Raw genomic sequence first — 22393 nt, forward strand, 5'->3', positions numbered from 1 at the left:
CGCCATGTTTGGTTTCAATGTTCAGACTAAATAGGAAACCCAGTAGTGTGGTCTTCAGCAAGAGCAGGCACCCCTGAAAAGAGCAACCACATTTCTTTACTGGTTCCATCCCACTAACAAAATCAAACACGCAGCACTCCACACTCTTGCTGATCCACCAGTGTGTTTATGGCTCAAGTACAGGTACGGAGCTGGAGCTGCCCTGCTCTGCTGGCTCCTCAGCACGTGCTGCTCTCGAGAGCCGAGGGCAGCGTCTTGTAGGGGTTGAGGATCCCCTTGGGGTCCAGCATGGCTTTGAACTGCTGCATGAGCACCACTGCCTCGCGTGGTTTGCTGTACTGAATGAACTGCTTCTTCTTGAAGCCCAGCCCGTGCTCTGCACTGATGCTCCCACTGCATCTTGCAGTCCACTCATACACAAAAGGCTCGATGGCATCCAGCAGGGAATGACTGTAGGACTCCGCCGTGATGTTCAAATGCAAGTTCCCATCTCCTGGAAGAAAACATTGCACAGGTGGGTCTGGGAGAAAAACTTGGTAGCCCTGCAATGGATACTCATTCCTGGCTCCTCCACATTCTCAAACAACAGGGCCTTTGTTAGTCTGCAAACTGTGCAAAAAGGGCAAGCTCACTGTCCTACAAAAATCAGCCTCTCCGTGCACAAATAATTCAAATAGGATCTTTGCTTTTCCACGCTCCCGGTGCAATATTTGAGGAAGGGTTCCAAGTTAAGCTACTTTCAAACTCCGACTTCTGTGATTTTAAAATTCCCACTGTGCTGCATTAATGATTGTGCCACCACTGTGATGCCATGACAAAGACTTCCCCAATGGCATTTCATAATGATCATTAGGTTTTAACGTGGCCCTTCATCACTTTTTCTCTCCCTATTATGTTTGTGCAATGCTCTAAATGCACTTTGGCACCATGTCAACAGAAACAAAGAAAGCAGAACAATTTCTCCTTTTGCTGCTGCTTGTGACAGTATTTGATTAGGCACAGAGTTGCTGGGTACTCCGAAAGACAAAACGCACAAAGATAAATACAACTTACTCATCCTCCTCCCGCAGGAACCTCTTCCTGCATCCTAGCAAACCCTCACAACACACAGCTTAGTCCTCAAAGAGCTACCACAGGGAGCCTTTGTTATGCAACGTGTCTTTCAAATGATCCTTAATCAAGTATGCTCAAGAGTGTTCCATGGTTTTTATCACCATCACACTCTCTCTCTCTCTCTCTCTCTCTCTCTCTCTCTCTCGGAGGGTTAATGGCTCACAAAAAAATTGATTTCCAGGAGGATTAATCACTTTGGACAAGAAAGTGGTTATCTGCCAAATGTGTCTAAGTACATCAACCAAATTGATGGTCCAATTGAACAAATTACATCTTTAAATAGAAAGTACACAGCAAGAAGACACAGATGACCAGTTCCATGGTTCACTGGCCAGCAACATGCCATCAGTGTATGGAAAACAGTCTGAAAGCAGTGAAATTCAAACACAAAGATCCTGATGCACCCTCCTCTTCCACAGCCCTCTATTAAAGCCTCTCACTAAATCGCTGCACAGTGAAACCTGCAGCACAGAAGGGCCATCACCTCCTTTCCCAGCACCCCCACTTACCCAAGTGGCCATAGCCCACCACATTTTTGGCACTCTGGCCCAGCCGAGCCCTCATATCAGTCACGAGGTCATAGAGCTTTCCCACAGGCAGAGAGATGTCATACTTGTACACATAACCCTCGTGAGTGAGGGCCTCGGTGATCCTCTCCCGCAGGCTCCACAGCATCTGAGGAATCAAGGATCACAGAAATCCATATAAACCAAGTAGCTCTTGGGTTCCATGCATATACCAAACATCAGTCTGAACACTTCCCTATATAAAACACAAATCCACATCAAAGAGATTTGTGGAAGAGGAAATGCTGACTTGCCTTTATTTTCTTGTCGTCCGTTGCCACAGTTCCATCAGTGACCAAACCAGAAGCCATGGCCTGTTCTAGGAAGTTGTTCAATTTCTCCTCATCATGGGTTGAGTTGGAGCCCGAAGTTTCAATTAGAACATAAAAAGGGCTGTCTGAGAATGAGGGAGAACAAAGTAAGCAGATGCCTTGGAGCAAAACAGAGGAATTCAGGGCAGGTTTTGGAGCTTTCCCCACATGTTATGTGCCCAGACTCTCTGGTGCCAGAGAGGGCAGTCTTTTATCTGTAGGGCACTTCACTGACATGCTCTATCTTTTCTTTTGCAAACACTTTCCAGAAAGCTAGCAGTTTTGTGATGACACATACAAGTAAAAAAATCTCATCTTTAAAGATAAAAGGTGGTTGGAATGGATAAACTAGATACAAAAATTATGAGCGATGCCCACACAATCGCCAACTTTTAAAAAGTCAACTTTTTAAAATTAGTCACTTTTTAAAAGTGTTTAAAACTAGCCTGAAAATCCCCGAGAAGTACAGTGCCCCCTTCTACAGTGTGAATGCCACTGGTACCTGTCACTGGGCTGGACAGCTTGAGATGTCTCTCAACCAATTCCATGCACTTCTCATCCATGAACTCATAAGCAGACAGGATCTCGCCCAGCATGGCTCTGCAGGTTGTGAATGTTTCCAGAACCTTAGCAAAACTCTGACACCCTTCAGACAGAACACAGACAGAAATCAGGACCAAAAACAGACACCACCCCAAACCCTTTTGAAGTTTCTGAGAAGTAAACAATTCTCAATGAAGGCTCCCTCACAAACAACTCTGGACCTGCTGAGGGACACCCAAAAGCAGCTTTTAAGCAGCTGTGCCTGGCCATGTACTCTGCTGATCCAGAGCCTGACCTGCAGATGTGACTTCTCAGCCTTGCCTTGTCACCTTGTTGCCCACCTGACTCCTGGATGGTGGCTGCCCCTGCCTACTGTCACAGTCTTGCTCTGCTCACCTCTTGAGCCTGTCAGACCAGGCCCTCACCAGTGAGGGGACTGTCCCGCCTGCCTCCTCACCCTGTTGAGCTCCTGGCTCCACTTTCCTTACAGAACAACCTGCCCTTGCAGGTATTTCAACAGATATTAAGTATCTGCACAGGTATTTTAGCACAGAGCCCTACTTAGCACAGAGCCCTACACTATTACCCAGAAACCAGCTGATGCTGGCAGTCCAGCTCAGCAGGCTGAGCAGTGCTTTTTCCTCTCCATCCCTATTCCCAGCCTCTGAATTCAGGTGTGAAATCATCAGTATCAGTTTCTACCTAGGAATGCCAGATTCACAGCCTTAGGCTTCTGAGGACAGAGTATGGAGACAGCAGTGATAACTCCCAAGGTCCCCTCGGATCCTATGAAGAGCTGCTTCAGGTCATAGCCCGTGTTATCTTTGCGCAGAGAGGTCAGACAGTCCAGAGCTGAGCCATCAGCCAGCACCTGTGGGAACACAGGGGCCCAGTCAGAGCACCTGGGTAGGAATGTGCTGTCATGAACTTACCTGTGACCAAGCTGATGGGAAGTGTCACTCACCTGGAGCACAGGGACACGGCTGCAGCCCACACTGCTTGTCCAGCCCCAGCTCTTCCCCCCCTCTATATCCTACCTGAGTAGGACAGAGTAGGTATTTCCCTCCTACTTCTCTCCTTCCATCAGGACAAGTAATAACAGTAGGTCTAGTTTGCTCTGCTTTTCTTACTAGTGGTGGAGAAGACCAGCCACTCTCTGCAGCCCTAGCTCTTATTATCCAGCAGAAACAAGGAAAGCTACTTGAAACAGTGAACAGTTAAGCAGAATGAAGTAAACCCTCTGCCACTTGAGCCTTAAATCAAGGCTGAGTATCTCCAAGAGAGGTTATTCATGGCTATTCTGACACTAGAGCGAAACTGACCTGAGACAAATGCTTTCCTTTCTAAGCCTACACAGTAAAACCATGCCATGCTTTTGTTCCCTGCCCAAATTTTTTCCCATTAATACTTTGCTCCCCAGCCCTGAAAACCTTTAGAACTCCTAATCCAGCCTTTACACCCCAAGGCACTCACCTGTAGGACAGGAGCAGCTGAGGAACAGCAGAGACTCTAGGACACAGCCAGCAGCCAAATGAACCCAAAGCAGACAGCTCTGTTATGGGGTGAGCTTTAAACCTTAAGATGATCTTTAAAGTCCTGTCCAACACAAACCAGCTTGTGATCCTATGATTCTATTAAAATCCAAATGAGCAGCCACTAGAAAAGAGTGTTCCAGAGACCCACTGCTCAGAGGAACCAACTCCATGCAGATAACCTGGGATCCCCCAATCTCTCCCTACCTTCTTTTCACTTGTCTGGACTAGAAAACCACCTAACACCTCCTCTGTCAGCAAGCACTGGAAGTCAGGAAGCTGGAAACTGCAGCAGCAATAACATGCTACATGCATGAAGACATGTGGTGACCCTTCTCAAAAGAGACCAACAAGGAAAAGTTAAGAGTGGAAGCCTGGAGAAGAACTTGGCTGTGTGCTGGATAGTTAGAAGAACAGGAAGCAGTAAGAAGCAGAGGATTAAACAGAAAGGAACTGCCAGGTACTCGCCTTACCACTTCCAGGCCCAGCACCGTCCCTCGCAGAGAGCCGTATCTCAAGAGCCGCAAGCCTCCTGCATTGGTGGCCACGTTCCCCCCGATGTGACAGCTGCCCTTGGCTCCCAGGTCGAGTGGCATGATAAACCCCTGCTCCTCCAAGTGCTCGTTGAGCCTCTCCAACACACAGCCCGCTTGGCACACGAGGATCCCTGCAACAGAAACGCCCTGCTACAAGCTGATGGCCGAGAAGAAGGTGCCTCCTCAAGGAGCAGGAGCAGTATGAGCAGATGCGACCATCTCTTCCTTCAAAACTTCCCGGGATTCAGCTTAAATGCACGAGTCTGTGCACGCTGCAGGGAACTGCCCCCTCCTCAAGCCTCAGGGAGCTTTGTTATTGCCTCAACATCTGGTGACCCACAACTCCGGACTCGTAAAACACAACCACATTACGCGTGTCTCTGCCTTAAAGGGAAAGCAGCCTTTCCCTTTAAGCCCTGCAAAAACTTTGCATGTATAGGTAGACTTGGCTGCTGTTGGGGGCAATGGGAAATGGTTTAAATTCTGCCTGTTGCTATCTTTCTTTGAACAGAGATACTCACACCAGCCTGACCCCTAACGCCCCAAATTCAAACAAACCTCCTTATGATGCTGCTGGGCTGAACCCTGCTGATCCTGCTGTTATCTGTTCCCAGGAAAATGCCTGTTTTGGGTCTCATTTCTGTGCCTCACATCTCTGGAATATTTACCAGACACCTTGTCAAAGCTGACGATCTGGTTCATGAGAGCAGTGGAGAGAATGATCTCGTCAAAGACAGGAACGCTGCCCCCAACAAGGCCCGTATTACCCCCCTGAGGGTTCACTGCCAGGTTCCTCTCATGGCAGTACCTGGAAGGAAAAAGGTTTCTGAATTTTTACACATTTAAAGGCCATAATCAGTCTGTCAGTGAAGTTTCACCTCTACATGAACGTCTACTGTTGTGACAGTGCTCCTTAAAATTAAGCAGCATTTCACCGAAAGATTAAACTGATGCAAGGAGACAGTTTCAATGACAAAGCGAGAAAGTGCAACTCCTGTCTTAACTCAGCCCAGCGCTGGGCAAAGAACCAACACTTGGGGTTAGCCCCGTGTGTACCTACACATGTGGCACACACCATCTGCCTGGAAAGCACTGCTTATGTTTCTACAGAAGCTGTTTCTGCAGCAGACTGTGTTAACAGCCTGGGCTCCTCAGTGGGCTCTGACAGCCAGCCTCTGGCAGTGGTTTCAGACATGACTGCTCTCCTCCTTCCAAGAAATTAATGCCATGTAGGCAACAAAATGTGCACCTGTGCCTCAGCTGCTCCACCTGCCACATCCCTGCCAAGCACCACCCACCACATCCTCTCTGAGCTCACAGCAGCTCCCGCACAAGGGATGGCGCAGAGCCCCACGGCACCAGAGTCCCTTGAGAAGCCCTGCCTGCCTTTCCTGTGCTCTGCATTCCTGTTTTAACAGAGCCAGGAGCAGGTTCCTGCAGCTTTCAGCTCCTCAGCCAAACAGTGATCTGGCACAGTACTGCCCAACCAGAGCTGTGCTCACACCAGTGAACCACGGGATGTGGATAAAACAGATCCTCAAACTGCCTGGTTCTGCCCTAACCTTCTTTACCGTTTCAAACAGACCCTCCTGAATCTTTCACAAAACTTCTCCTTTCTGAGCACCTGTATAATAGCTAATTTTAGTCATTTATCAGAACAGAAAAGTCATGAAGAAAACTGCCTCAGCAACTCCAGTGCTTAAGGAATTGGTGTCTGAACACCTACAAGTTCCTTTCACCTGCCAGATCATCCCTGACTCAACCCAAGTTTCCTCAGCACCAAGCTCAGCAGAAAAGGTCCACATTACCTGAGAATCTGAGACACCTCTGCTGTTGTCTGTGGCTTCAACACCAGCTGGCTGCAGCCTGCAATGAAAGCAAGGGACTCTCAAGGCAAGCTGTGGCTCTGCAGAGGTCAGAAAGAAACAGGTGGGAAAGCATGAGGTGGGAAGTAACAATGCTCCCTCCACCGTTAGGCATTTTCAACCACTTTGACAACAAACATTTCAACAGCAGCCTTTCCCTTTAAGCCCTGCAAAAACTTTGCATGTATAGGTAGACTTGCCTGCCACTGGGGGCAATGGGAAATGGTTTAAATTCTCATGGAATCTTTAACAGAAGCCAACAGAGAACTCACAATGCTTGATTTAGAATCACAGGATGATTTGGGTTGGCAAGGTCCTGAAAGCTCATCTCATTCCATGAGCAGGGACACCTTCCACTAGCCCAGGTTGCTCCAAGCCACATCCAACCTGGCCTTGGACACTTCCAGGGCTGGGGCAGCCACAGCTTCTCTGGGCAACCTGTGCCAGGGCTTCATCACCCTCACAGGGTAGAATTTCTTCCCAGTATCCCATCTAACCCTTCCCTCTGCCAGTGGGAAGCCATTCCCCCTTGTCCTGCCACTCCAAGCCCGTATAAAAAGTCCCTCTCCCTCCTTTTTATAAGCCCCCTTAAGGTACTGGAAGGCTGCACTCAAGTCTCCCAAAAGCTTTCATATTCTCCTCTGAGGTTCAATCAAAACTCTTAGGTGAATCAATTTGTCTCAGGAAAAAATTAATTATTAAGTTAGAGAGTTAAATTTTTTTTTTTAATGAAAGCCTATAAGTTTACCAAGTACCAGGTAATTCTTAAAGGAATATTTTTATGAGGAAAAACTCATTTTGGAGGGGCAGGCACTCATGTGGTCTCTGGTGACCAGTGACAGGACCCTAGGGAACAGCTGGAGCTGTGTCAGGAAAGGGTTAGGCTGGATATCAGGAAAAGGTTCTTCCTCCAGAGGGCGGTCGGGCACTGAAGAGGCTCCCAGGGAATGGGCACGGCCCCAAAGCTGCCAGAGCATTCGGACAACGCTCCCAGGCACAGGGTGGGATTATTGGGGTGTCTGTGCAGGGCCAGGAGTTGGGACTCGATAATCCTCACGGGTCCCTTCCAACTCTACAGCCTGTACAGATGTGATCCGCCATAAATAAAGATAAGACTTCCTTTGGCAAACTTACTGCTGCGGTAATTAACAGAGGCAGGAAGGAAGTTTCACCAACCGAGCACAAGCAGCAGCTCCGCTTACCTCGCACCGACTTCAGCCAGTCCACGTTAAAGGGCTTCACCTCCTCCTCGCCCGTGACGACCCTGCCGGGCATGAGGCGCTCGAAGAAGGCCACATCGCCGTCCGCCAGCCGGGCGAAGGGCAACCTCCGCACCGCGTAGCGCTCGCAGGTCGCCACCACCTCCCGGCAGCAGCCCCTTCCCCGGAGCACGCCCGGGGCTTCCCGGCTGCGGCCGCGCTGCAGGGCCGTCCCCCGGCAGCTCCTCAGCCAGGCGGCCCCGCGGCTCCACAGGGCTGTGGAAGCCATGGGGAAAAAAAAAAAAAAAAAAACAACCGCGGCCTCAGGGAGTCTCTCCCGCCGCTGCCACCGCACAGCCCCGGGGCACCGCAACGCCACGCAGCCTTCGCCGTGGGGGTTAGCGCGGAGAGGGAGTGGGGAATTCGGGATAATGCCGGGGCACGGGAGATGCCAAGGACGCTCCGTGGCCGGGAAGCGCCGGGAACGCGCGGCGCGCCTCACGCCGAGCCGCCAGCGGGCGGCAGCGCCCCCTGGCGGCCGGAGGTTGCAACAGCACCCGCACCCCCCCCCCCAATCCTCACGCATTTATTCCCAAAAATACTTTATTTATAATATAATCCAACATCTCCAAGATTCAAAAATACAGATATACATTTCTTTTTTTTTTTTTTTTTTTAAACTTTACATTCCTCTTTTTTTTTTTTCCCCGCCCCCCCCTCTCGTTTTGGGTAATTGAGTGAAAGTCGGTTTCGACCTCCAGTTTAGATGAGCTGCAGTAAAGCTGGGCCTCTGGCGGGGCTTTTTTGGGCAATGTTGACTGGGACTTTCCTTTAGGGATCACCCTTCTCCAGGAAACATTTAACACTGTACATTCAAAAGTCAGAAGATTTAAATCCTTTAGTAAGCAAAAATGAAGGCTGCTGGTATTTCTGTCTACAAGGAGTCGTAAAAAATCTCTACAACCAGGCCTAAGAGGGCAGCAGATTCTCCTGAGCCCATCCAAGCCCTGCACTGGCATGTTCCCAGTGGGAGAGTTTATTGCTGGTATCAGATCTCAGATGCTCTACACATCACAGATGTTGTAAAGAAGAGGAGAATGTTGTACCTCACACTATTCATAATTCCTAGCAAATTATCCTTCCTTTTGAGAGCTCTACCTTCTAGAGCTTGTTTTCCTTTTTGCTTTGCTGGTTCAAGTGGAAAATACTCTTCAAAGCCCCAAAAGTACTTCTAAAAACATGTCTTGTTATCCTACCTGACCAGAATTTTGGAGCTGAGGGAAGTCAGCTCCACACTGGCTCACCCAGAGCTGCTCTCTTCCCTCACGGCATGTTTCCAGCACCATCTCCAGAGTGGAATTTTGAGATGGTTTCAAATCAAATGCTTAATCCATGGCAATACCAGTACTAACAGAGCCTTAGGGAAAAAAAGGGAAAAGAAGTTATCTACAATACCATGGGATGGAAGGGGAAAACAAAACCTGGAACAGCATCGACACGGGTTGTCAGGACACAGCAACGCTCCCACTCAGGCCAGTACAGTGGGTGAAGGAGGAGCAGCTCTCACCCACTGGTGACTGGATTACAGGCTGGCTCATGAGGTATCACAAATCTGCTCTCCTGAAGAGGCAGGAGAAGAGGGCTCGCTGTACTCCAGGCCTGTGTGACTGTGCTGTTCCTCCTCCTTCCCTCCAGCACTCCAGCTTTAATTTCCCTGCCTGCTTTCCACGTGCTACTCCACGGCAGCAATGACAAATGTGCATCACAGATGTGCATTTTCATGCACAGAACTCTGCAAACTTCATCTCTCCGTGATGCAATGTAGTAAAGACACGTGCAACATCACACTGGAAATAACAGGACCCTGAAGATGGGGATTTTTTCCTAAAATCCATCCTTTTTTTCTGCCATAAATCAATGTTCACAGAAAAGCTGCCTCACGATTGAGAGGTTTCTTCTATGTCAGCAGCAAGCAAAAAGCCCCACAGAGTGAAGTGGCAGGAGCTGTGTTCTACTTTCCTTCACTGCAAAACATGAGGAAGAGGCTCAGTGCAACAGGAAAAGCCTTCTTTCTTTTGAGAACACGTGCCAGAATCTGAGTAGAAGTGTTTTTAATCTTCTGTACTATTTATTCAGCAGAAGAGAAGTTTATCTGGAAGTTTCTTTATGCCTTTCCAGCAGTCTGTACCAGGAGCTTCTGCACACTGGTAGGGAAAGCAGCACACAGCCCTGCACAGAACTGCCACCAACACCCACCAGGGACCAGAGCCAGCGAAGTTCATGAGTTTGGGGCTTTTTTTTTCCTCCTTCCACCAGCAGGGAGGAAACCCTGCAGGCACCTTTCCTCACTACATCTTTCATTGTAGGCAAGTAAGCCTCGTGATGCAGGAGACAGATATGAAGGCAAGACTTTGCTCTTCCCTCAACTTCTGCATCCACTGTATCTCAGAGGAAGGCAAAAACAGACTTTTGCTTTCTGACTCCTGATTTCCCCTCTCCCTTCTGCTGCAGCCACTGACACTGTGCTAATCCAAGGATTCACATTCATCATCTGAAAAGGCAGCTAAAGAAGTCAAGAACATGCAAATGTGGCCCATAAAAAAAAAAAAAAAAGACAAGAAGTCCTGTTGGAACATTCCTGAATGGCCTTCTTCAACAGCAGAGCCATGCCATCATGGGAACAAACAGTGTCCTCATGGAGCCTTTCTCTAAAACCTGATTTCCTGATTTACCCAGGTGCCACACAGGCAATCACAGCTAACAATTCAGGCCTTCGTCTTATTTTGTGAATAAATCTGACCTTCTCTGTCTCTCTCTCCAAGAATACTGTAGGTTTCATCTTCACAGTGATGTACTTAAAGAATCTTCAGGGAAATGGAAACAGCCAGAAAAGGCAACACCCTCTCTCAGTATTATTGTGCAAGACTAACATAAATAAAATCTCCGTGGCAAATGGATTTGGGACTCCCTCCCAAAGTCTTAGGAAAGAACAGGAATTTCAACTGGCCACTGGATAATTAAATATCATACCGGAAAAAGATGGAGGATAGATTAACAAAAAATAATCAAAGGTAATATTGCAACATGGATGAAGGAATATATTAAATTCTTCTTGCCTCGGTGGTGTATTCCCCTCTACTCCTTACTTCTTTTTCTTTCTTTCCTGAACACAACGAGGACAAAACCTGTAAGAAAAAAGAGGCAGTAATTAGCTCCTGGAATTAACAGCACAGAGCCCAAAAACTGTTTTTAATATTTGTGCACAAATAAGCCTGCTTCTAACTGGCAACTTGTTAATTTGATTAAAATGGTCCATTAGATAAAAATAACAAGCCCATGGTCCTTCCCAAGATGAGCACAGAGGTAGAACCCTGAGAAGTCTTCAAAGTATTCCTCCAGAAGTGAAATGAAGAGTTATCTGTCTCTCAGTTTTAAGCACAGCCACAACTAGTGACAGCAAACCTCAGATGTAACATGTCCATGTTCACACAAGCCTCAGGTTAAAACCTGCTCTGTTTATCAGGCAGTTTTGCTCCCACCAGAACCTAAGACTTCTGTGGAAATGGATTTTAAGAACAAGGTTTGTCTTGTATCTTCTACCCTCAAACATAATCCCCCATCACACTGGATTCAAACCCTCTGATGAGAAGAGCAAAGCTCCTCTGCCAGGCTCACAGCAGGGTTTTAATTCTTGTTGAGGCAAACTGCAGCCTGATAAAAATCCCAAAGCTGAATGTTGTCCCACTCACCATTTCCCTTTTGGTTTGGTGGTCAGGTCCACACATGCAAAGTGGAACCACTCAATTGGGCACTGCAAAAGAGAAAGGAAAAACCCACAGGGGAGATTCTTAGTGATTCACAAACGTTCCCATCATTTGGTATGAGCTAACCGAGCAAGGACCCCCTCCTCGGATTGTACAGGGGTGGGAGGCAACAAACATCTGAAAACCAATCATCTCTCAAGTGCTTACATCTGGGTTGTCACAGCCAATCATCTCTCCATAGGACACCTGGTGACACAGGCAGTAGGTGGGTTCGTTGGGATCCACTGGCATGTCCAGGACATCCGAGGGATGCACTGACAGGATGGTATCAGCAAACTCAGACCTGTGGGCAAGGACAGAGTCAGGACAAAACAACTCAGACAACACTGTGTTACAATGGGATGGCTTCCCACTGCCAGAGGGCAGGGTTAGATGGGATATTGGGAAGGAATTCTTCCCTGTGAGGGTGGGGAGGCCCTGGCACAGGGTGCCCAGAGAAGCTGTGGCTGCCCCATTCCTGAAGTGTTCATGGCCAGACTTGGAACAACTCAGGCTAGTGGGAGGTGTCCCTGCCCACAGCAGGGGCTGGAATGGGAGGGTCTTTAAGGTGCCTCCCAACACAAACCATTCTAGGATTTGATGTTTCCAAGATCTAAATCCTACTTGGGAAAATTAGTGTTTTACAGTATCTTCCCTAAACCACATGACCCTGTTTTAGAGTTTATATTTCATTACCACAGTCCATTAATTAAAATCATAAGGTAGGTTGGATCACAGTATGACTAGAAAGAATTAAGAGAGGGATTTGTAGATGTCATGAGTAAAGTAACAAAATTATCACACAGATCACTCCTGGCTGTGAGTAGAATAACCTGTTTGGAGTTTTTCCCCAGCCTGTTTTAATAGACATGTTTTCTCACTGTCAGGCATGAGTGAACCCTCTTTCTCTGACAGGGGTGTGTTGACATGCCAGTAGCAGTCCATAGAAACTACTTTTAAGTTTCCTGTCCCTCCATTTAGCCAGCTGAAAATATCAGAATAAACCGAGCCCCTTTAATAGAAATCCCGTCTCAGAGAGGGGACATGCTTTCCTCCTTGCCTCTCAAAACCAAATCAGATTATTCAAGGCTACCTAGGACACTATCCTTCGAAAACAACCCCCAAAATTCTCCAAGATTTCTAGAACAGCAGTACATCAGTTTCTGTCCTGATGGACAAGTGAGTTTCTTTTACCATCAAGACCACAAACAACTGTTACAAATAGCTCTGTGACAAAAATCAAAGCTATTTTCTCCCAGCTTGCCAACAGCAACAGGGAGGCTGATCCTGTCCTTCCAGTCAGAGTGTTCCAAGCATGCTGAGCTTCCACATGCCAACCAAGGAGTTAATTAACAATGCTGGCCTGTCCTAAGCAGGACATTAATGAAATGGAGTAAGACCAGAGCACTCTTAACACCGCTCGCCATCCGGACACGAGTCGTAAATAGGGTAACACGAGCTTGTGGAAAATTCATGAAGTGCCAAGCCCAAGGCCCTGGAGTTGTGCCTGGCCCTGCCTTACCCTCCTTTGAGTTTCTTTTTCTTTGGTGTATCTTCTTCAGATGTTCTCCTGCCTCGACCACGAGAGCTTCTTTTGTCTTTCTGACTTCGTCCCTCTAGAAAGGAAAAACAACCCCATTGTTTCAGCCTATTTGAGTGGCAGAAACATCCCCAGCTGTTGTTCTTTTGATGCAGTTACTTTCTTGAAATCCCTATTTCATATGTAACTGAGTAATCCTTATTATACATGTAATTGAATACGCTGACTGAAATGCATTTTTGAGCCAAAAATACACCAAACTGACAAGTACAACTGAGCACCAAACTCTTGTGTTTGCAGTTCTGGCAATAAAGCACTGCAGTACGTCAGCCCAAGTCATAAACAGCATCACACTTGATTAGACATGCAGTAATTTTTTTCAAATCTCAGTATATCCTTAAACACAGTTAATAGGTTACTCAATAACTAACATAACTTTTATCTCCACCTCCCTGCTCCCACCCCTTATTTCATAGTTCAAAGGCATCGAGCTGTGCTGTGCTGCTGTATCCACATTTCAGTGTCACTGTAAACCCACAATATTTCAGCATACACTGTAAAAACTGGTATCTTCCTTTAACTCCTAATTTTTCCTGAAACTAAGACTGTTACACACACCAGTGCAGTTTTGGCACAGCACTCTCCTTAGAGCCAGGATGAACAACTTCAGGATGATCTGTGCAACAGTTAAGTTTGATCCCAGCACCACATTTCTCTTCATCTCTTGCCCACTGTAAACATTTTGAAGAGCATTAAAAACAAGCAGAGAATGGTGCGCTTCTTTCCTTCCTCCAGAAATAAGAGCCTATTTTACATCTCAGCCTTCCTGGTTTGATATTCCAAGTGCTGGAAAAGGCTCTCAATTGTATCAAATTTACCCACTTTTCAGGCTTCGAGATCCAGGGGTTTCGAAGTCGCTGCCTTCCAGTTTATCTTTGAGATCAGCTTCAAACCGCGCCAAGTCTGCATCCAGCCGGCGGATGTGCTTATCCACCTGCACCAAGAGGAAACCACAAACTGAATTACAAAGAAACACACACAAAAAATAGGAGCCCCAACGAAAACAGGAAGGGCTGAAACAGTGGCTGTTATCAGCACAAACAGTGTGGTACCACAGAGCAAGGCATGGAAGGGGTACAGGCTGGTAAAACGGAAATGGCACCCACAAAGGGAATGAAGGAGGCAAAAGCAGGAGGAGCCAATCCCTCTACAAGCGAGCAGAAAGGAAGGGAAAGGAAGGCAGCATGAAGGAGAGTCAAAGCAACTCAGACTAATGATTTTCAGAACAGAACAAGATGAGAGACACTGAAATAACTGGTTTGTCCCTGCAAATTTCAAAATTCAAATACAGTCCCTCAAATGTGTCAAGTTTTCCGCTGGTACTCCACTGTGATGTGAATCAAAGAAGTTTAGCAATAAATACAGGCAGAGGTTGACAATCCTCAATAACAAGTCAACACACATTAATTAAGTACCCTGGCTGCAATAAAGTGACTTTCAGGACAGGGATTTTAATCCACCACCCCCAAACTGTGCTGCTGCAATACTTTGTCATCAAATGAGCTCCCTAGTTATCTAGGGCACTGATATTCCTGAGACAGCATTTCCTTTACTGCAGTATTTGATGGCAATAAAACATCTACTGCAGCTGTAGCAAAACCCAAAGCATCTCTACAAGCTGGACAATAAACACTTAGCACAGTCAAAAGGATTCCTCTCACTCAAGTTTCATCCAGTGGGGTGAAACACCTGGAGAGAAGAATTATTCAAGGGACAGGAGAAAAAAAAAAAAAAGTGGAGAGCTGCATCTTAAGAAATGGGATTTTCTCACAAGGTCCATTGACGAAATTTTGACACCCAATAAACCAAGGCAATCGAGCAGAATTCCTGCTGCTCCTCCACAACATAGTACAGCAGCTGGCTTAAAACAATTTTGCTTTCAACTAAGACCAGCCCTAAATAAATTATCAGTGACAGAGAGCAGCCAAGGAGGAGGGAGTGGGGTAAATTTACTGGCAGTATCACACAGCAGACGAGTACTACTGATAAAGTCACCTCCAAGGGGGACAAACTCACTAATTCTTCAGCAAAAGAGAAACCTGGTGCCACAGGAGAAGGCTTTTTGGGAATGGCAACAGTGAGAAACATATGCTTGAAGACTCCCAATTTGTTTAGGTAAGACATTAAAACAAAAAACCATAAAAAAACCAGCCAGAGAAAGCTGACACTGCGAGGTATCTCCTCGTACACCGCTCCAGAGAATGCCCGTGGTTTCCATGGCTCACCATCTCGTAGGTCTGCATGGCCAGCTGCACTTTGTCGTCGCTGTACTCTTTGCACTTGCTGTAGGCACTCTGGATCTTCTTCAGGTGCTCCACTCGCTCCTCAGGTACCATGTTCTTCACTGACTCGATGTACGCTGCTGCCAGGCTGTCGATCTCTGCCTTCTTGTCTGAAAAACACACGAGGTACACGTCAGAGACCTGCCAGCCAAAGCAGGTATTTTTGGTTTTCCACTTCCTCGTGGTATTTAGGAGGCCCTTCCTGAGAGCTTTTACACCCCCCTCAATTCCTGAACGCATTTTGCTTTTTAAAAACAAAAGCAATTCAGTTAAAGGTATTCACTCTTTTGACACTTGTGGTGTGATTCTGCTTTCTCAAGTGTTCTGCAGCTAATTCAGAAGTTAATTTGCAGTCAATTCACAGTTAAGATCAGAAACTGAACCCATGGGTTCACAAGTTGCAGCCTCTCTTTCCACACGCAGAACATTTTATCTGTGGTGCAGTCACTGTTCTGATGGTTCAAAATGAAAATCGTTAGCGTGCAGCCAGATACCAACAAAAGCTTCAAAAAGGAAAAAAAAATGGTCCTGCAAGGCACACAGGAATCTAGAACTTGGTAGATATGGAAATAAGTGGAAGGAAAGCCATCCAAGTGGCCACTGAGTACAGTGATCGCAGAGCTGTGAATTTAAACTGACAACAAAATCAAGCCCTGTGATGTGAGCTGTATCCTCACAGGAAAGAGACAAACACTGCAGAGCACTCGGGCTGAGAAAAGGACAGCAATAGAGGAGAGACACATCCTCCAAAGCCCAGCCTCACTGGGCTCTTCCCATCCTTCAGGCCGGGTTCTCTCGGCCTTTGCTTGCTGAAATGCCCGCACGTACCTTCTGTTCTCTGATCCAGCTCCCGCATCAGCTGGAAGTTCCTCTGCAGCTCGCACGGCAGATTCTCAATACCTGTAAGAGAAACGCTACTAAATACTCTGAGCAACCTTGTCAATGGAAGGTGTCCCTGCCTATGGCAGGGGCTGGAGCGAGATGAGCTTTAAGGTCCTTCCCAACCTGAGCCAAGCCATCCTGTGAGTCACGTACCATGAGCCGCCCGCTCACCTCAGCAGACCTTGAGCACCGTGCTGGGAGCCTTGGCAGGCGGGCGCTGACGCGGCCCCGGGGCCCAGCCGAGGGCGGGGAGCGGGAGCCCCACCGCAGGGAGGGAAGGGGAGCGGGAGCCCCTGCCCGGCTGACCCCCACAGCCGCCATGGCCTCCCCAGCGCGCACCGATGACGTAGCGCGGCGCCCGCTGATGACGCACACACAGGGCCGCGCCCCCCACCCCCCCACGCTGCCCGTGGCGCAGTTTTAATTCCCGCGCTGCCGCCGCCGCCGCCGCCCCCGCCCCAATCCCGCCGCCCCCGCCCCGGCCCCCGTCCCGGCCCCTCGGCCGCGCCCGCCCCTCGCTCACTGTCCAGGTAGTGCTCCAGGTACATGGCAGTCGCCATCTTGCGGCCCGCGCGCCGCTCCCCGCCGCCCGCCGGGCCCGCATGACAAGGCCCGCGGCCTCATCCCGTATTCACGGCCCGCGCGCCGCCCATTGGCCGCCGGCGCCGTTGGCGCTGCATATTCATGAGGGGCGGCGCGGGCGGCGATTGGCGGGCGCGGCGGAAGGGGCGGGGCGGCGCGCGGCTGGCGGGCGCGCGCGGGCGGGCATGGCGGCGCGGCGCGGGGCGCTGATCGCGCTGGAGGGCGTGGATCGCGCCGGGAAGAGCACCCAGGGCCGGCGGCTCGTGGAGGCCCTGCGGGCCGCAGGGCACGGCGCCGACCTCATCCGCTTCCCGGGTACGGCGCGGCTGGGAGCGGCCCGGGCAGCCAGGTGCTCGCGGTGAGCACCGGGGACGGGGCGGGGTGCCGTCCGGGGGCTCTCGCGGGCTGCTCCCACACTTGACGGATGGGCCCTGACGCTTGGACAGAGGGACCGCCCCCGGCCCTGAGCGATAGACCCGTCCCACCCTGGGCGGACCGACCACCCGTGACAGATGGACCCCCCACGCCCGGATAGAGCGAGCGCCCCTCACCCGCGACTGGCGGATAGACCCCTCCCACTCCGGACAGACAGACTGATTCTCCCCCCTGGATGGACCGACCTCTTCCCCCCAACCTGTCACAGGCAGGTAGATCCCCAGCCCCGTATGAACTGACGTTCTCCCACCCGTGACAAATAAATATACCCCTCCCCCTGGCCAGACCTCCTGCCACCCGTGACAAACTCCCACCCTGGATGGACTGACCTTCTCCCATCCATGACAGACAGACCCTGCCGTGGTCAGACCAACCTCCCACCCGTAACAGACAGACCCCCAAGACAGATGGACACCCACCTGGGAAGAGCAGTTTGGGGCAGCTTTTGCATCCTCTCCCTTTCTTTCCTACAGACAGGACCACAGAGATTGGGCAGCTGATCAGCTCCTACCTGGGGAGGGAGAAGAACCTGGAGGACCACACCATTCACCTGCTCTTCTCTGCCAACCGCTGGGAACACGTGTAAAGATGATGTTTGTTCAGTTGTAAAAGAAAAATGTGTGGTGTTGAATCCCCCACGGTTCGAGCTTGCAATGGGTACAGAAAGCGCGAGAATGCGTTCCTGTTCAGACAGGAAAACAGGCTGGAAGTGGTGTCTTAAGGGCTCTTACAGCTTTGGGTTTAATCATAGAATCCCAGAATAGTTTGGGTTGGAAGGGACCTTAAAGCCCATCCCATCCCAGCCCCTGCCATGGGCAGGGACACCTTCCACTAGCCCACGTTGCTCCAAGCCCTGTCCAGCCTGGCCTTGGACACTGCCAGGGATCCAGGGGCAGCCACAGCTTCCCTGGGCAACCTGTACCAGGGCCTCACCTCCCTCACAGTGAAGAATTTCTTCCCAAAATCCCATCTATCCCCTGCCATTGTAATCTTAGATCAGATCCTACAGCTTGTTTTTTTGGAATCATTGGTGCCATATTTCCAGCTCCTGTGCTCTACTGGATTAAAGAACTGGGGAGCTGAGACTGAACCAGCCTAGACTGTGAATTTACTGTCTTTCCTGAGGATACTTGCTTTGCCAGGCAGTCCCTGTGAGTGACACTGGTTAAGGAATTGTGCCCAAATTTCCCCTCTAGCCAAAGGCTATGTTCAGCTGTAACTGGCTGTCCTTGCTTTAGTCACAGACTCTTGTGTGTGGAGGTGGGGAAATCGGTGTTGGCTGTTGTTCTTACCTGGAAATACAGATTTCAAAATGTTCTCAGTTTACAGAAAAGCTTTCCTGGCTCTGCTGCAGTGGCAGTGCCAATTAAGCTGGGAGAACAGAAGGCAGATAAGTGAGCTCTGAGAAGAACTGTCGTGAATTCAGGTGGCAGAGCGTATCACAAAATCTACTGCACCACCTAAAAAGGGAAGAGGACTAAACTGTTCATGTAAATATAATTAATCTGTGATCTTTCCTGTAAGCCCTGGAGCTGCCTAGAGCAGTGCCCAGCGCTTGGCACCCCGAATTTGGGTGTCATGAAAGGGTGTTTGGTCAATGCCTGGTGGAGAATACAAACAGCTCTTCACCTGCCATCTGCATCACAGCTGCCCCTGCCTGTGATCTCCATAAATGTTGACTTACTTGGAGTTTTAGATGAACTCCTTTCATTTCTGTCACTATCAAGGAATGGAACTTTATTATTTTATCTCCTGTATGGTTTCAGACCGACGATGAAGGAGAAACTACAGCAGGGGATCACGGTTGTGGTTGACAGATACGCCTTCTCTGGAGTGGCCTTCACAAGTGCCAAAGGGGTGAGTGAGACCTGCAGCAGCCCCTGCCCCTCTCTCTGTTTGGGAAAGCAGCTCCAGGTAGAGGCTGTTGGTGTGAATGGCCATGGGGCCATTCTTCTTCTGGGAAATGAGGATTGGAAATGAGGGAAGTTTCAGCTCAGGTATTAACCTCAGGGTATTGTTCCCCAGAACAAACAGAGAAACTTACTTGGTGACTTTTTGTAAATCTGGACAGACTGCTGGACTGCAAGCTGACCTGTGTGACTCTGGAGAATGATTCTGGGAGTTTATTTAAGACTCTCTGTACTTGCTCAGGCTGCTGGCCCATGAATTTGTGAAACATAACAGAACCACATACATTAGAAAGGACCTGTGGAATTCATGAAGCCCAGCCTCCAGCAGGCTGCTTGGACCTACATCCTGCCAAGGTTAGAGTATCTCCAGGGATGTATATCCACTCCTTTCTGGGTTCTTTTCTGCTCACATTCAGAGTAAAAGTGATTTTCTTCATTTAGCCTGAATTTCTCGCATTCCCACTTGTGCCTTTTGGCCTGTCCCTGCTTTCAGAACAAGGCAGTTCTGTCAGCCTCCCTTTGAGCCATTCTGCACAGACACTCTTGTCCCACTCCATCATACGTGTCCCATTCCTGCTGAGCAGCCATCAATCCTCGAAGAGTATCCTGTGGTCACAGAAGCTCCAGCCATGCCTGCAGCACCAGTTGTGACCTACATTCATTCTTGCCCAAGCCTTTCCCTGCTTCCTGGAAGGACTGAGGAGATCCTAGGCCCCCAGGCCCTGCACCCTCACCTGCATCTTCTTCCACCCTCCTGCTTCCCTGGACATTGTGTGGCTTGGGGCTTAACCCTGGAACAGATGCATTGAAGCATTTAGGTGCTAAGCAGGTGTCTACAAAAGCCCCAAATTAGGAGCCATGACATGTGACACGAGCTGAGTCACCCCAAAATTATGATCCCAAATACACATAGGCACAACCAGGAATGTTCTGCTACTCTCTGGTGGGGTAGAAAGGGTGTCTTAAAGTGTCTACATTTCTTTGAAAGAAGCTGGTGACCTGCATCCTCAGCCATGCGGATGCAACCCTTGGGAAGCAGGGATGGCATCCTTTGCTGCTGGAAGGGACCTCCTCTGCTTCTTAAAAGAATGGAGTTTGGCATTTTTTTCACTCAAGAAGCATTCCCAGAAGAAGGAGAGATGTTGATGCCCATATCTAACACAAAAGCTTACTGGCAGCCAGAGCTCACACCCAGGACATTGTGGCTTCCAGCTTCTCTTACCCCCTCATGGTATTGAAAAACTCACTGCACATACATCCAAAAAATACCCAGATGCAGAACATATGGGGAGAAACTGGAGGGCAGATGTGCCTACTCCTGTTAGAGGGAGCTGAGATGTGGATGAGCAGTAAGTGGACAAGCCTCTGTAGTCTCACCAACATCATGGATTCACATGCCCTGATGGAAGTCTTCAGATCTGTCAGCAAAATCCCAAAGCTGGAGAAAACTGCATCTCTTGTGTCTGGGCTGAAATTCCTGGGTAGGTGAGTATTGGAAAGGAGCCTGCATGGGCTCAGAGAGATCTGCACTGCAGCTGTGTGGTGTTTGTGTTTGGGAGCAGCTTTCTTTAGGACTGAGCACGTGTTGGAATGGTAACGGCTGTGCGGAGGCTCAGAGTGTGCCTTGGTAGAGCTCAGATGGGCTCTGCAGAAGAGGCATGAAAAGCTTTTGCTCTGCCCAACTTAAATGGGCACAAGAGGTGCTGAACACCTGACAAAACCTGCTCGCCTCCAAACTGCCAGGACTGAATTCCCACATGGTAAGCTGCGAAATCACCTTTTCAGTTTGTAGCCTGTGCAGAGCGTTTCAGGTTGCGATTCCTGCCGTCCTTGGCTGTTCCTTTCCCACCTCACTCTCCAGCCAACCTGCTGCTTTCCTGTCTTTGTGTGTGTCTCACCTCAAACTCGGTTGTCTTTGGGACAGAACTTCTGCCTGGACTGGTGCAAACAGCCTGATGTTGGACTCCCAAAGCCAGACCTGATCTTGTTTCTCCAGTTAAGCCCGGAAGAAGCAGCGGAACGAGGGAACTTTGGACATGAACGTTATGAGACCAGCCCCTTCCAAGAGAAAGTTCTCCAGTCCTTCTATTGCTTAATGGAGGACAAGACCCTAAACTGGAAGGTGAGGAAATAACTCTAATGGGCTTGTCATGGACCGGGGTGCAGATCTCTAATGAGAGCTCCCAAATTCTGCCTGTCATATCCCTGTGCTCCCCTCTTCCCACTTCTGCTCAGCAGGACACATTGGGGACCAGCCAAGGGCAGTGTGAGATGTGGCAGAGAGGGCACTGCCCTGTTCCAGGACACCCTGGTCAGCTCTTTGTGCACTTGGGATGAATGCCTAGCTTACCTGCCTCTGTCACACACCCCAAAGACTGCCAGCAAACAACGTGCAGCTGCAGTTTCTTTTGTTTCCCTTCACCCACCCTCACGTCTACTTCTTAAATGTCTGTTCCTACACACATACTGGTTTTTCCTAAATCCACTCCAGAAACTGCAGAGAGGAGGTGTAATTAGCTCATTTCACTACTCAGGAAGAATAACAATATTGAGTAATGGGGGGAGCAGATGTTAACAAGGTTTTTCTCATTTGTTGGTGTCCAGTAACACATTTCTGTATTCTCTGTATCTATCCTGTATTTTTTTTCATCTTGGAAACAGACAGTGGATGCTTCAAAGAGCATTGAAGACTTGCACAGAGAAATCAAGTCCATTGCAGAGAAAACTATGCAGGAGGTTCAGAATAAACCTCTGGGCGAACTCTGGAAATGAAACTTCATACAGGTCTAAAAGAATAAGGGAAAGGTCACTTCTTGGATCCTCTGCACTTGGAAGACTCTGTGACATCCCAGCAGCTACAGCTTAGATCCTGTGTTGTATTCTGGGTCCAAGATGCTGCTGCTGTGCTTGTTACTATCTGCCCCTCCCCTCCATCCTGCATAGTCCCTTCTGCATTTCTTAAATGAGTATGCCATGAGCATGTATCAAATTCTTCCTAAAAACCTCCCTCCCCAATCAGGAGTTCTTGTTCTAGCGCCTGGAGTTCAGATGTGGGTGTGGAGCCCAGGGCCATCCCTGGACAGAGAGTGTTCCCATTTTTGCGGAATTGCCATGTGTCTGATCATTCTTCCTCTCTAGTAAATGCATCCTCCATGTTCAAACCAGTTTGTAGAAGACTTGCTAATAAATTATTCTTTTAAGCATTTGGCATAGGGCATTTTTTTTTCAGTATGA

The 22393-nt window shown here is 48.9% G+C and overlaps 3 protein-coding genes across 6 annotated transcripts; 1 reads left to right on the forward strand and 2 right to left on the reverse strand.

The window, feature by feature from the left end:
* Positions 1-74: 74 nt before the first annotated feature.
* Positions 75-8167, reverse strand: D2HGDH (D-2-hydroxyglutarate dehydrogenase). The gene is made up of 9 exons (XM_048314264.1): positions 7669-8167; positions 6410-6467; positions 5270-5409; positions 4539-4732; positions 3236-3404; positions 2493-2636; positions 1934-2076; positions 1623-1788; positions 75-493 (listed from the first exon to the last, which is right to left on the reverse strand). Exons 1-9 carry the CDS (start codon positions 7952-7954, stop codon positions 219-221), a joined length of 1575 nt encoding a protein of 524 aa, XP_048170221.1. The 5' UTR covers positions 7955-8167; the 3' UTR covers positions 75-218.
* An 83-nt stretch (positions 8168-8250) lies between these two features.
* On the reverse strand, positions 8251-17687 carry ING5 (inhibitor of growth family member 5). Of its 4 annotated transcripts, none has more exons than XM_048314512.1 (8): positions 17669-17687; positions 16179-16250; positions 15294-15460; positions 13891-14002; positions 12991-13084; positions 11637-11772; positions 11415-11476; positions 8251-10850 (listed from the first exon to the last, which is right to left on the reverse strand). In XM_048314512.1, exons 2-8 carry the CDS (start codon positions 16204-16206, stop codon positions 10808-10810), a joined length of 642 nt encoding a protein of 213 aa, XP_048170469.1. In that variant the 5' UTR covers positions 16207-16250; positions 17669-17687; the 3' UTR covers positions 8251-10807. The 4 variants fall into 4 exon arrangements, with proteins under 4 accessions (XP_048170469.1, XP_048170466.1, XP_048170468.1 ...); XM_048314509.1 differs by lacking the exon at positions 17669-17687 and adding an exon at positions 16756-16878; XM_048314511.1 differs by lacking the exon at positions 17669-17687 and adding an exon at positions 16404-16563.
* On the forward strand, positions 16991-22362 carry DTYMK (deoxythymidylate kinase). The gene is made up of 5 exons (XM_048314513.1): positions 16991-17129; positions 17723-17831; positions 19016-19106; positions 21084-21281; positions 21821-22362. The coding sequence occupies exons 1-5, from the start codon at positions 17000-17002 to the stop codon at positions 21929-21931; spliced, it is 639 nt and encodes a 212-aa protein (XP_048170470.1). The 5' UTR covers positions 16991-16999; the 3' UTR covers positions 21932-22362.
* The last annotated feature ends 31 nt before the right edge of the window (positions 22363-22393 follow it).

The sequence above is a fragment of the Corvus hawaiiensis genome, chromosome 10 (assembly GCF_020740725.1).
Source record: "Corvus hawaiiensis isolate bCorHaw1 chromosome 10, bCorHaw1.pri.cur, whole genome shotgun sequence".
NCBI lineage: Eukaryota > Metazoa > Chordata > Aves > Passeriformes > Corvidae > Corvus > Corvus hawaiiensis.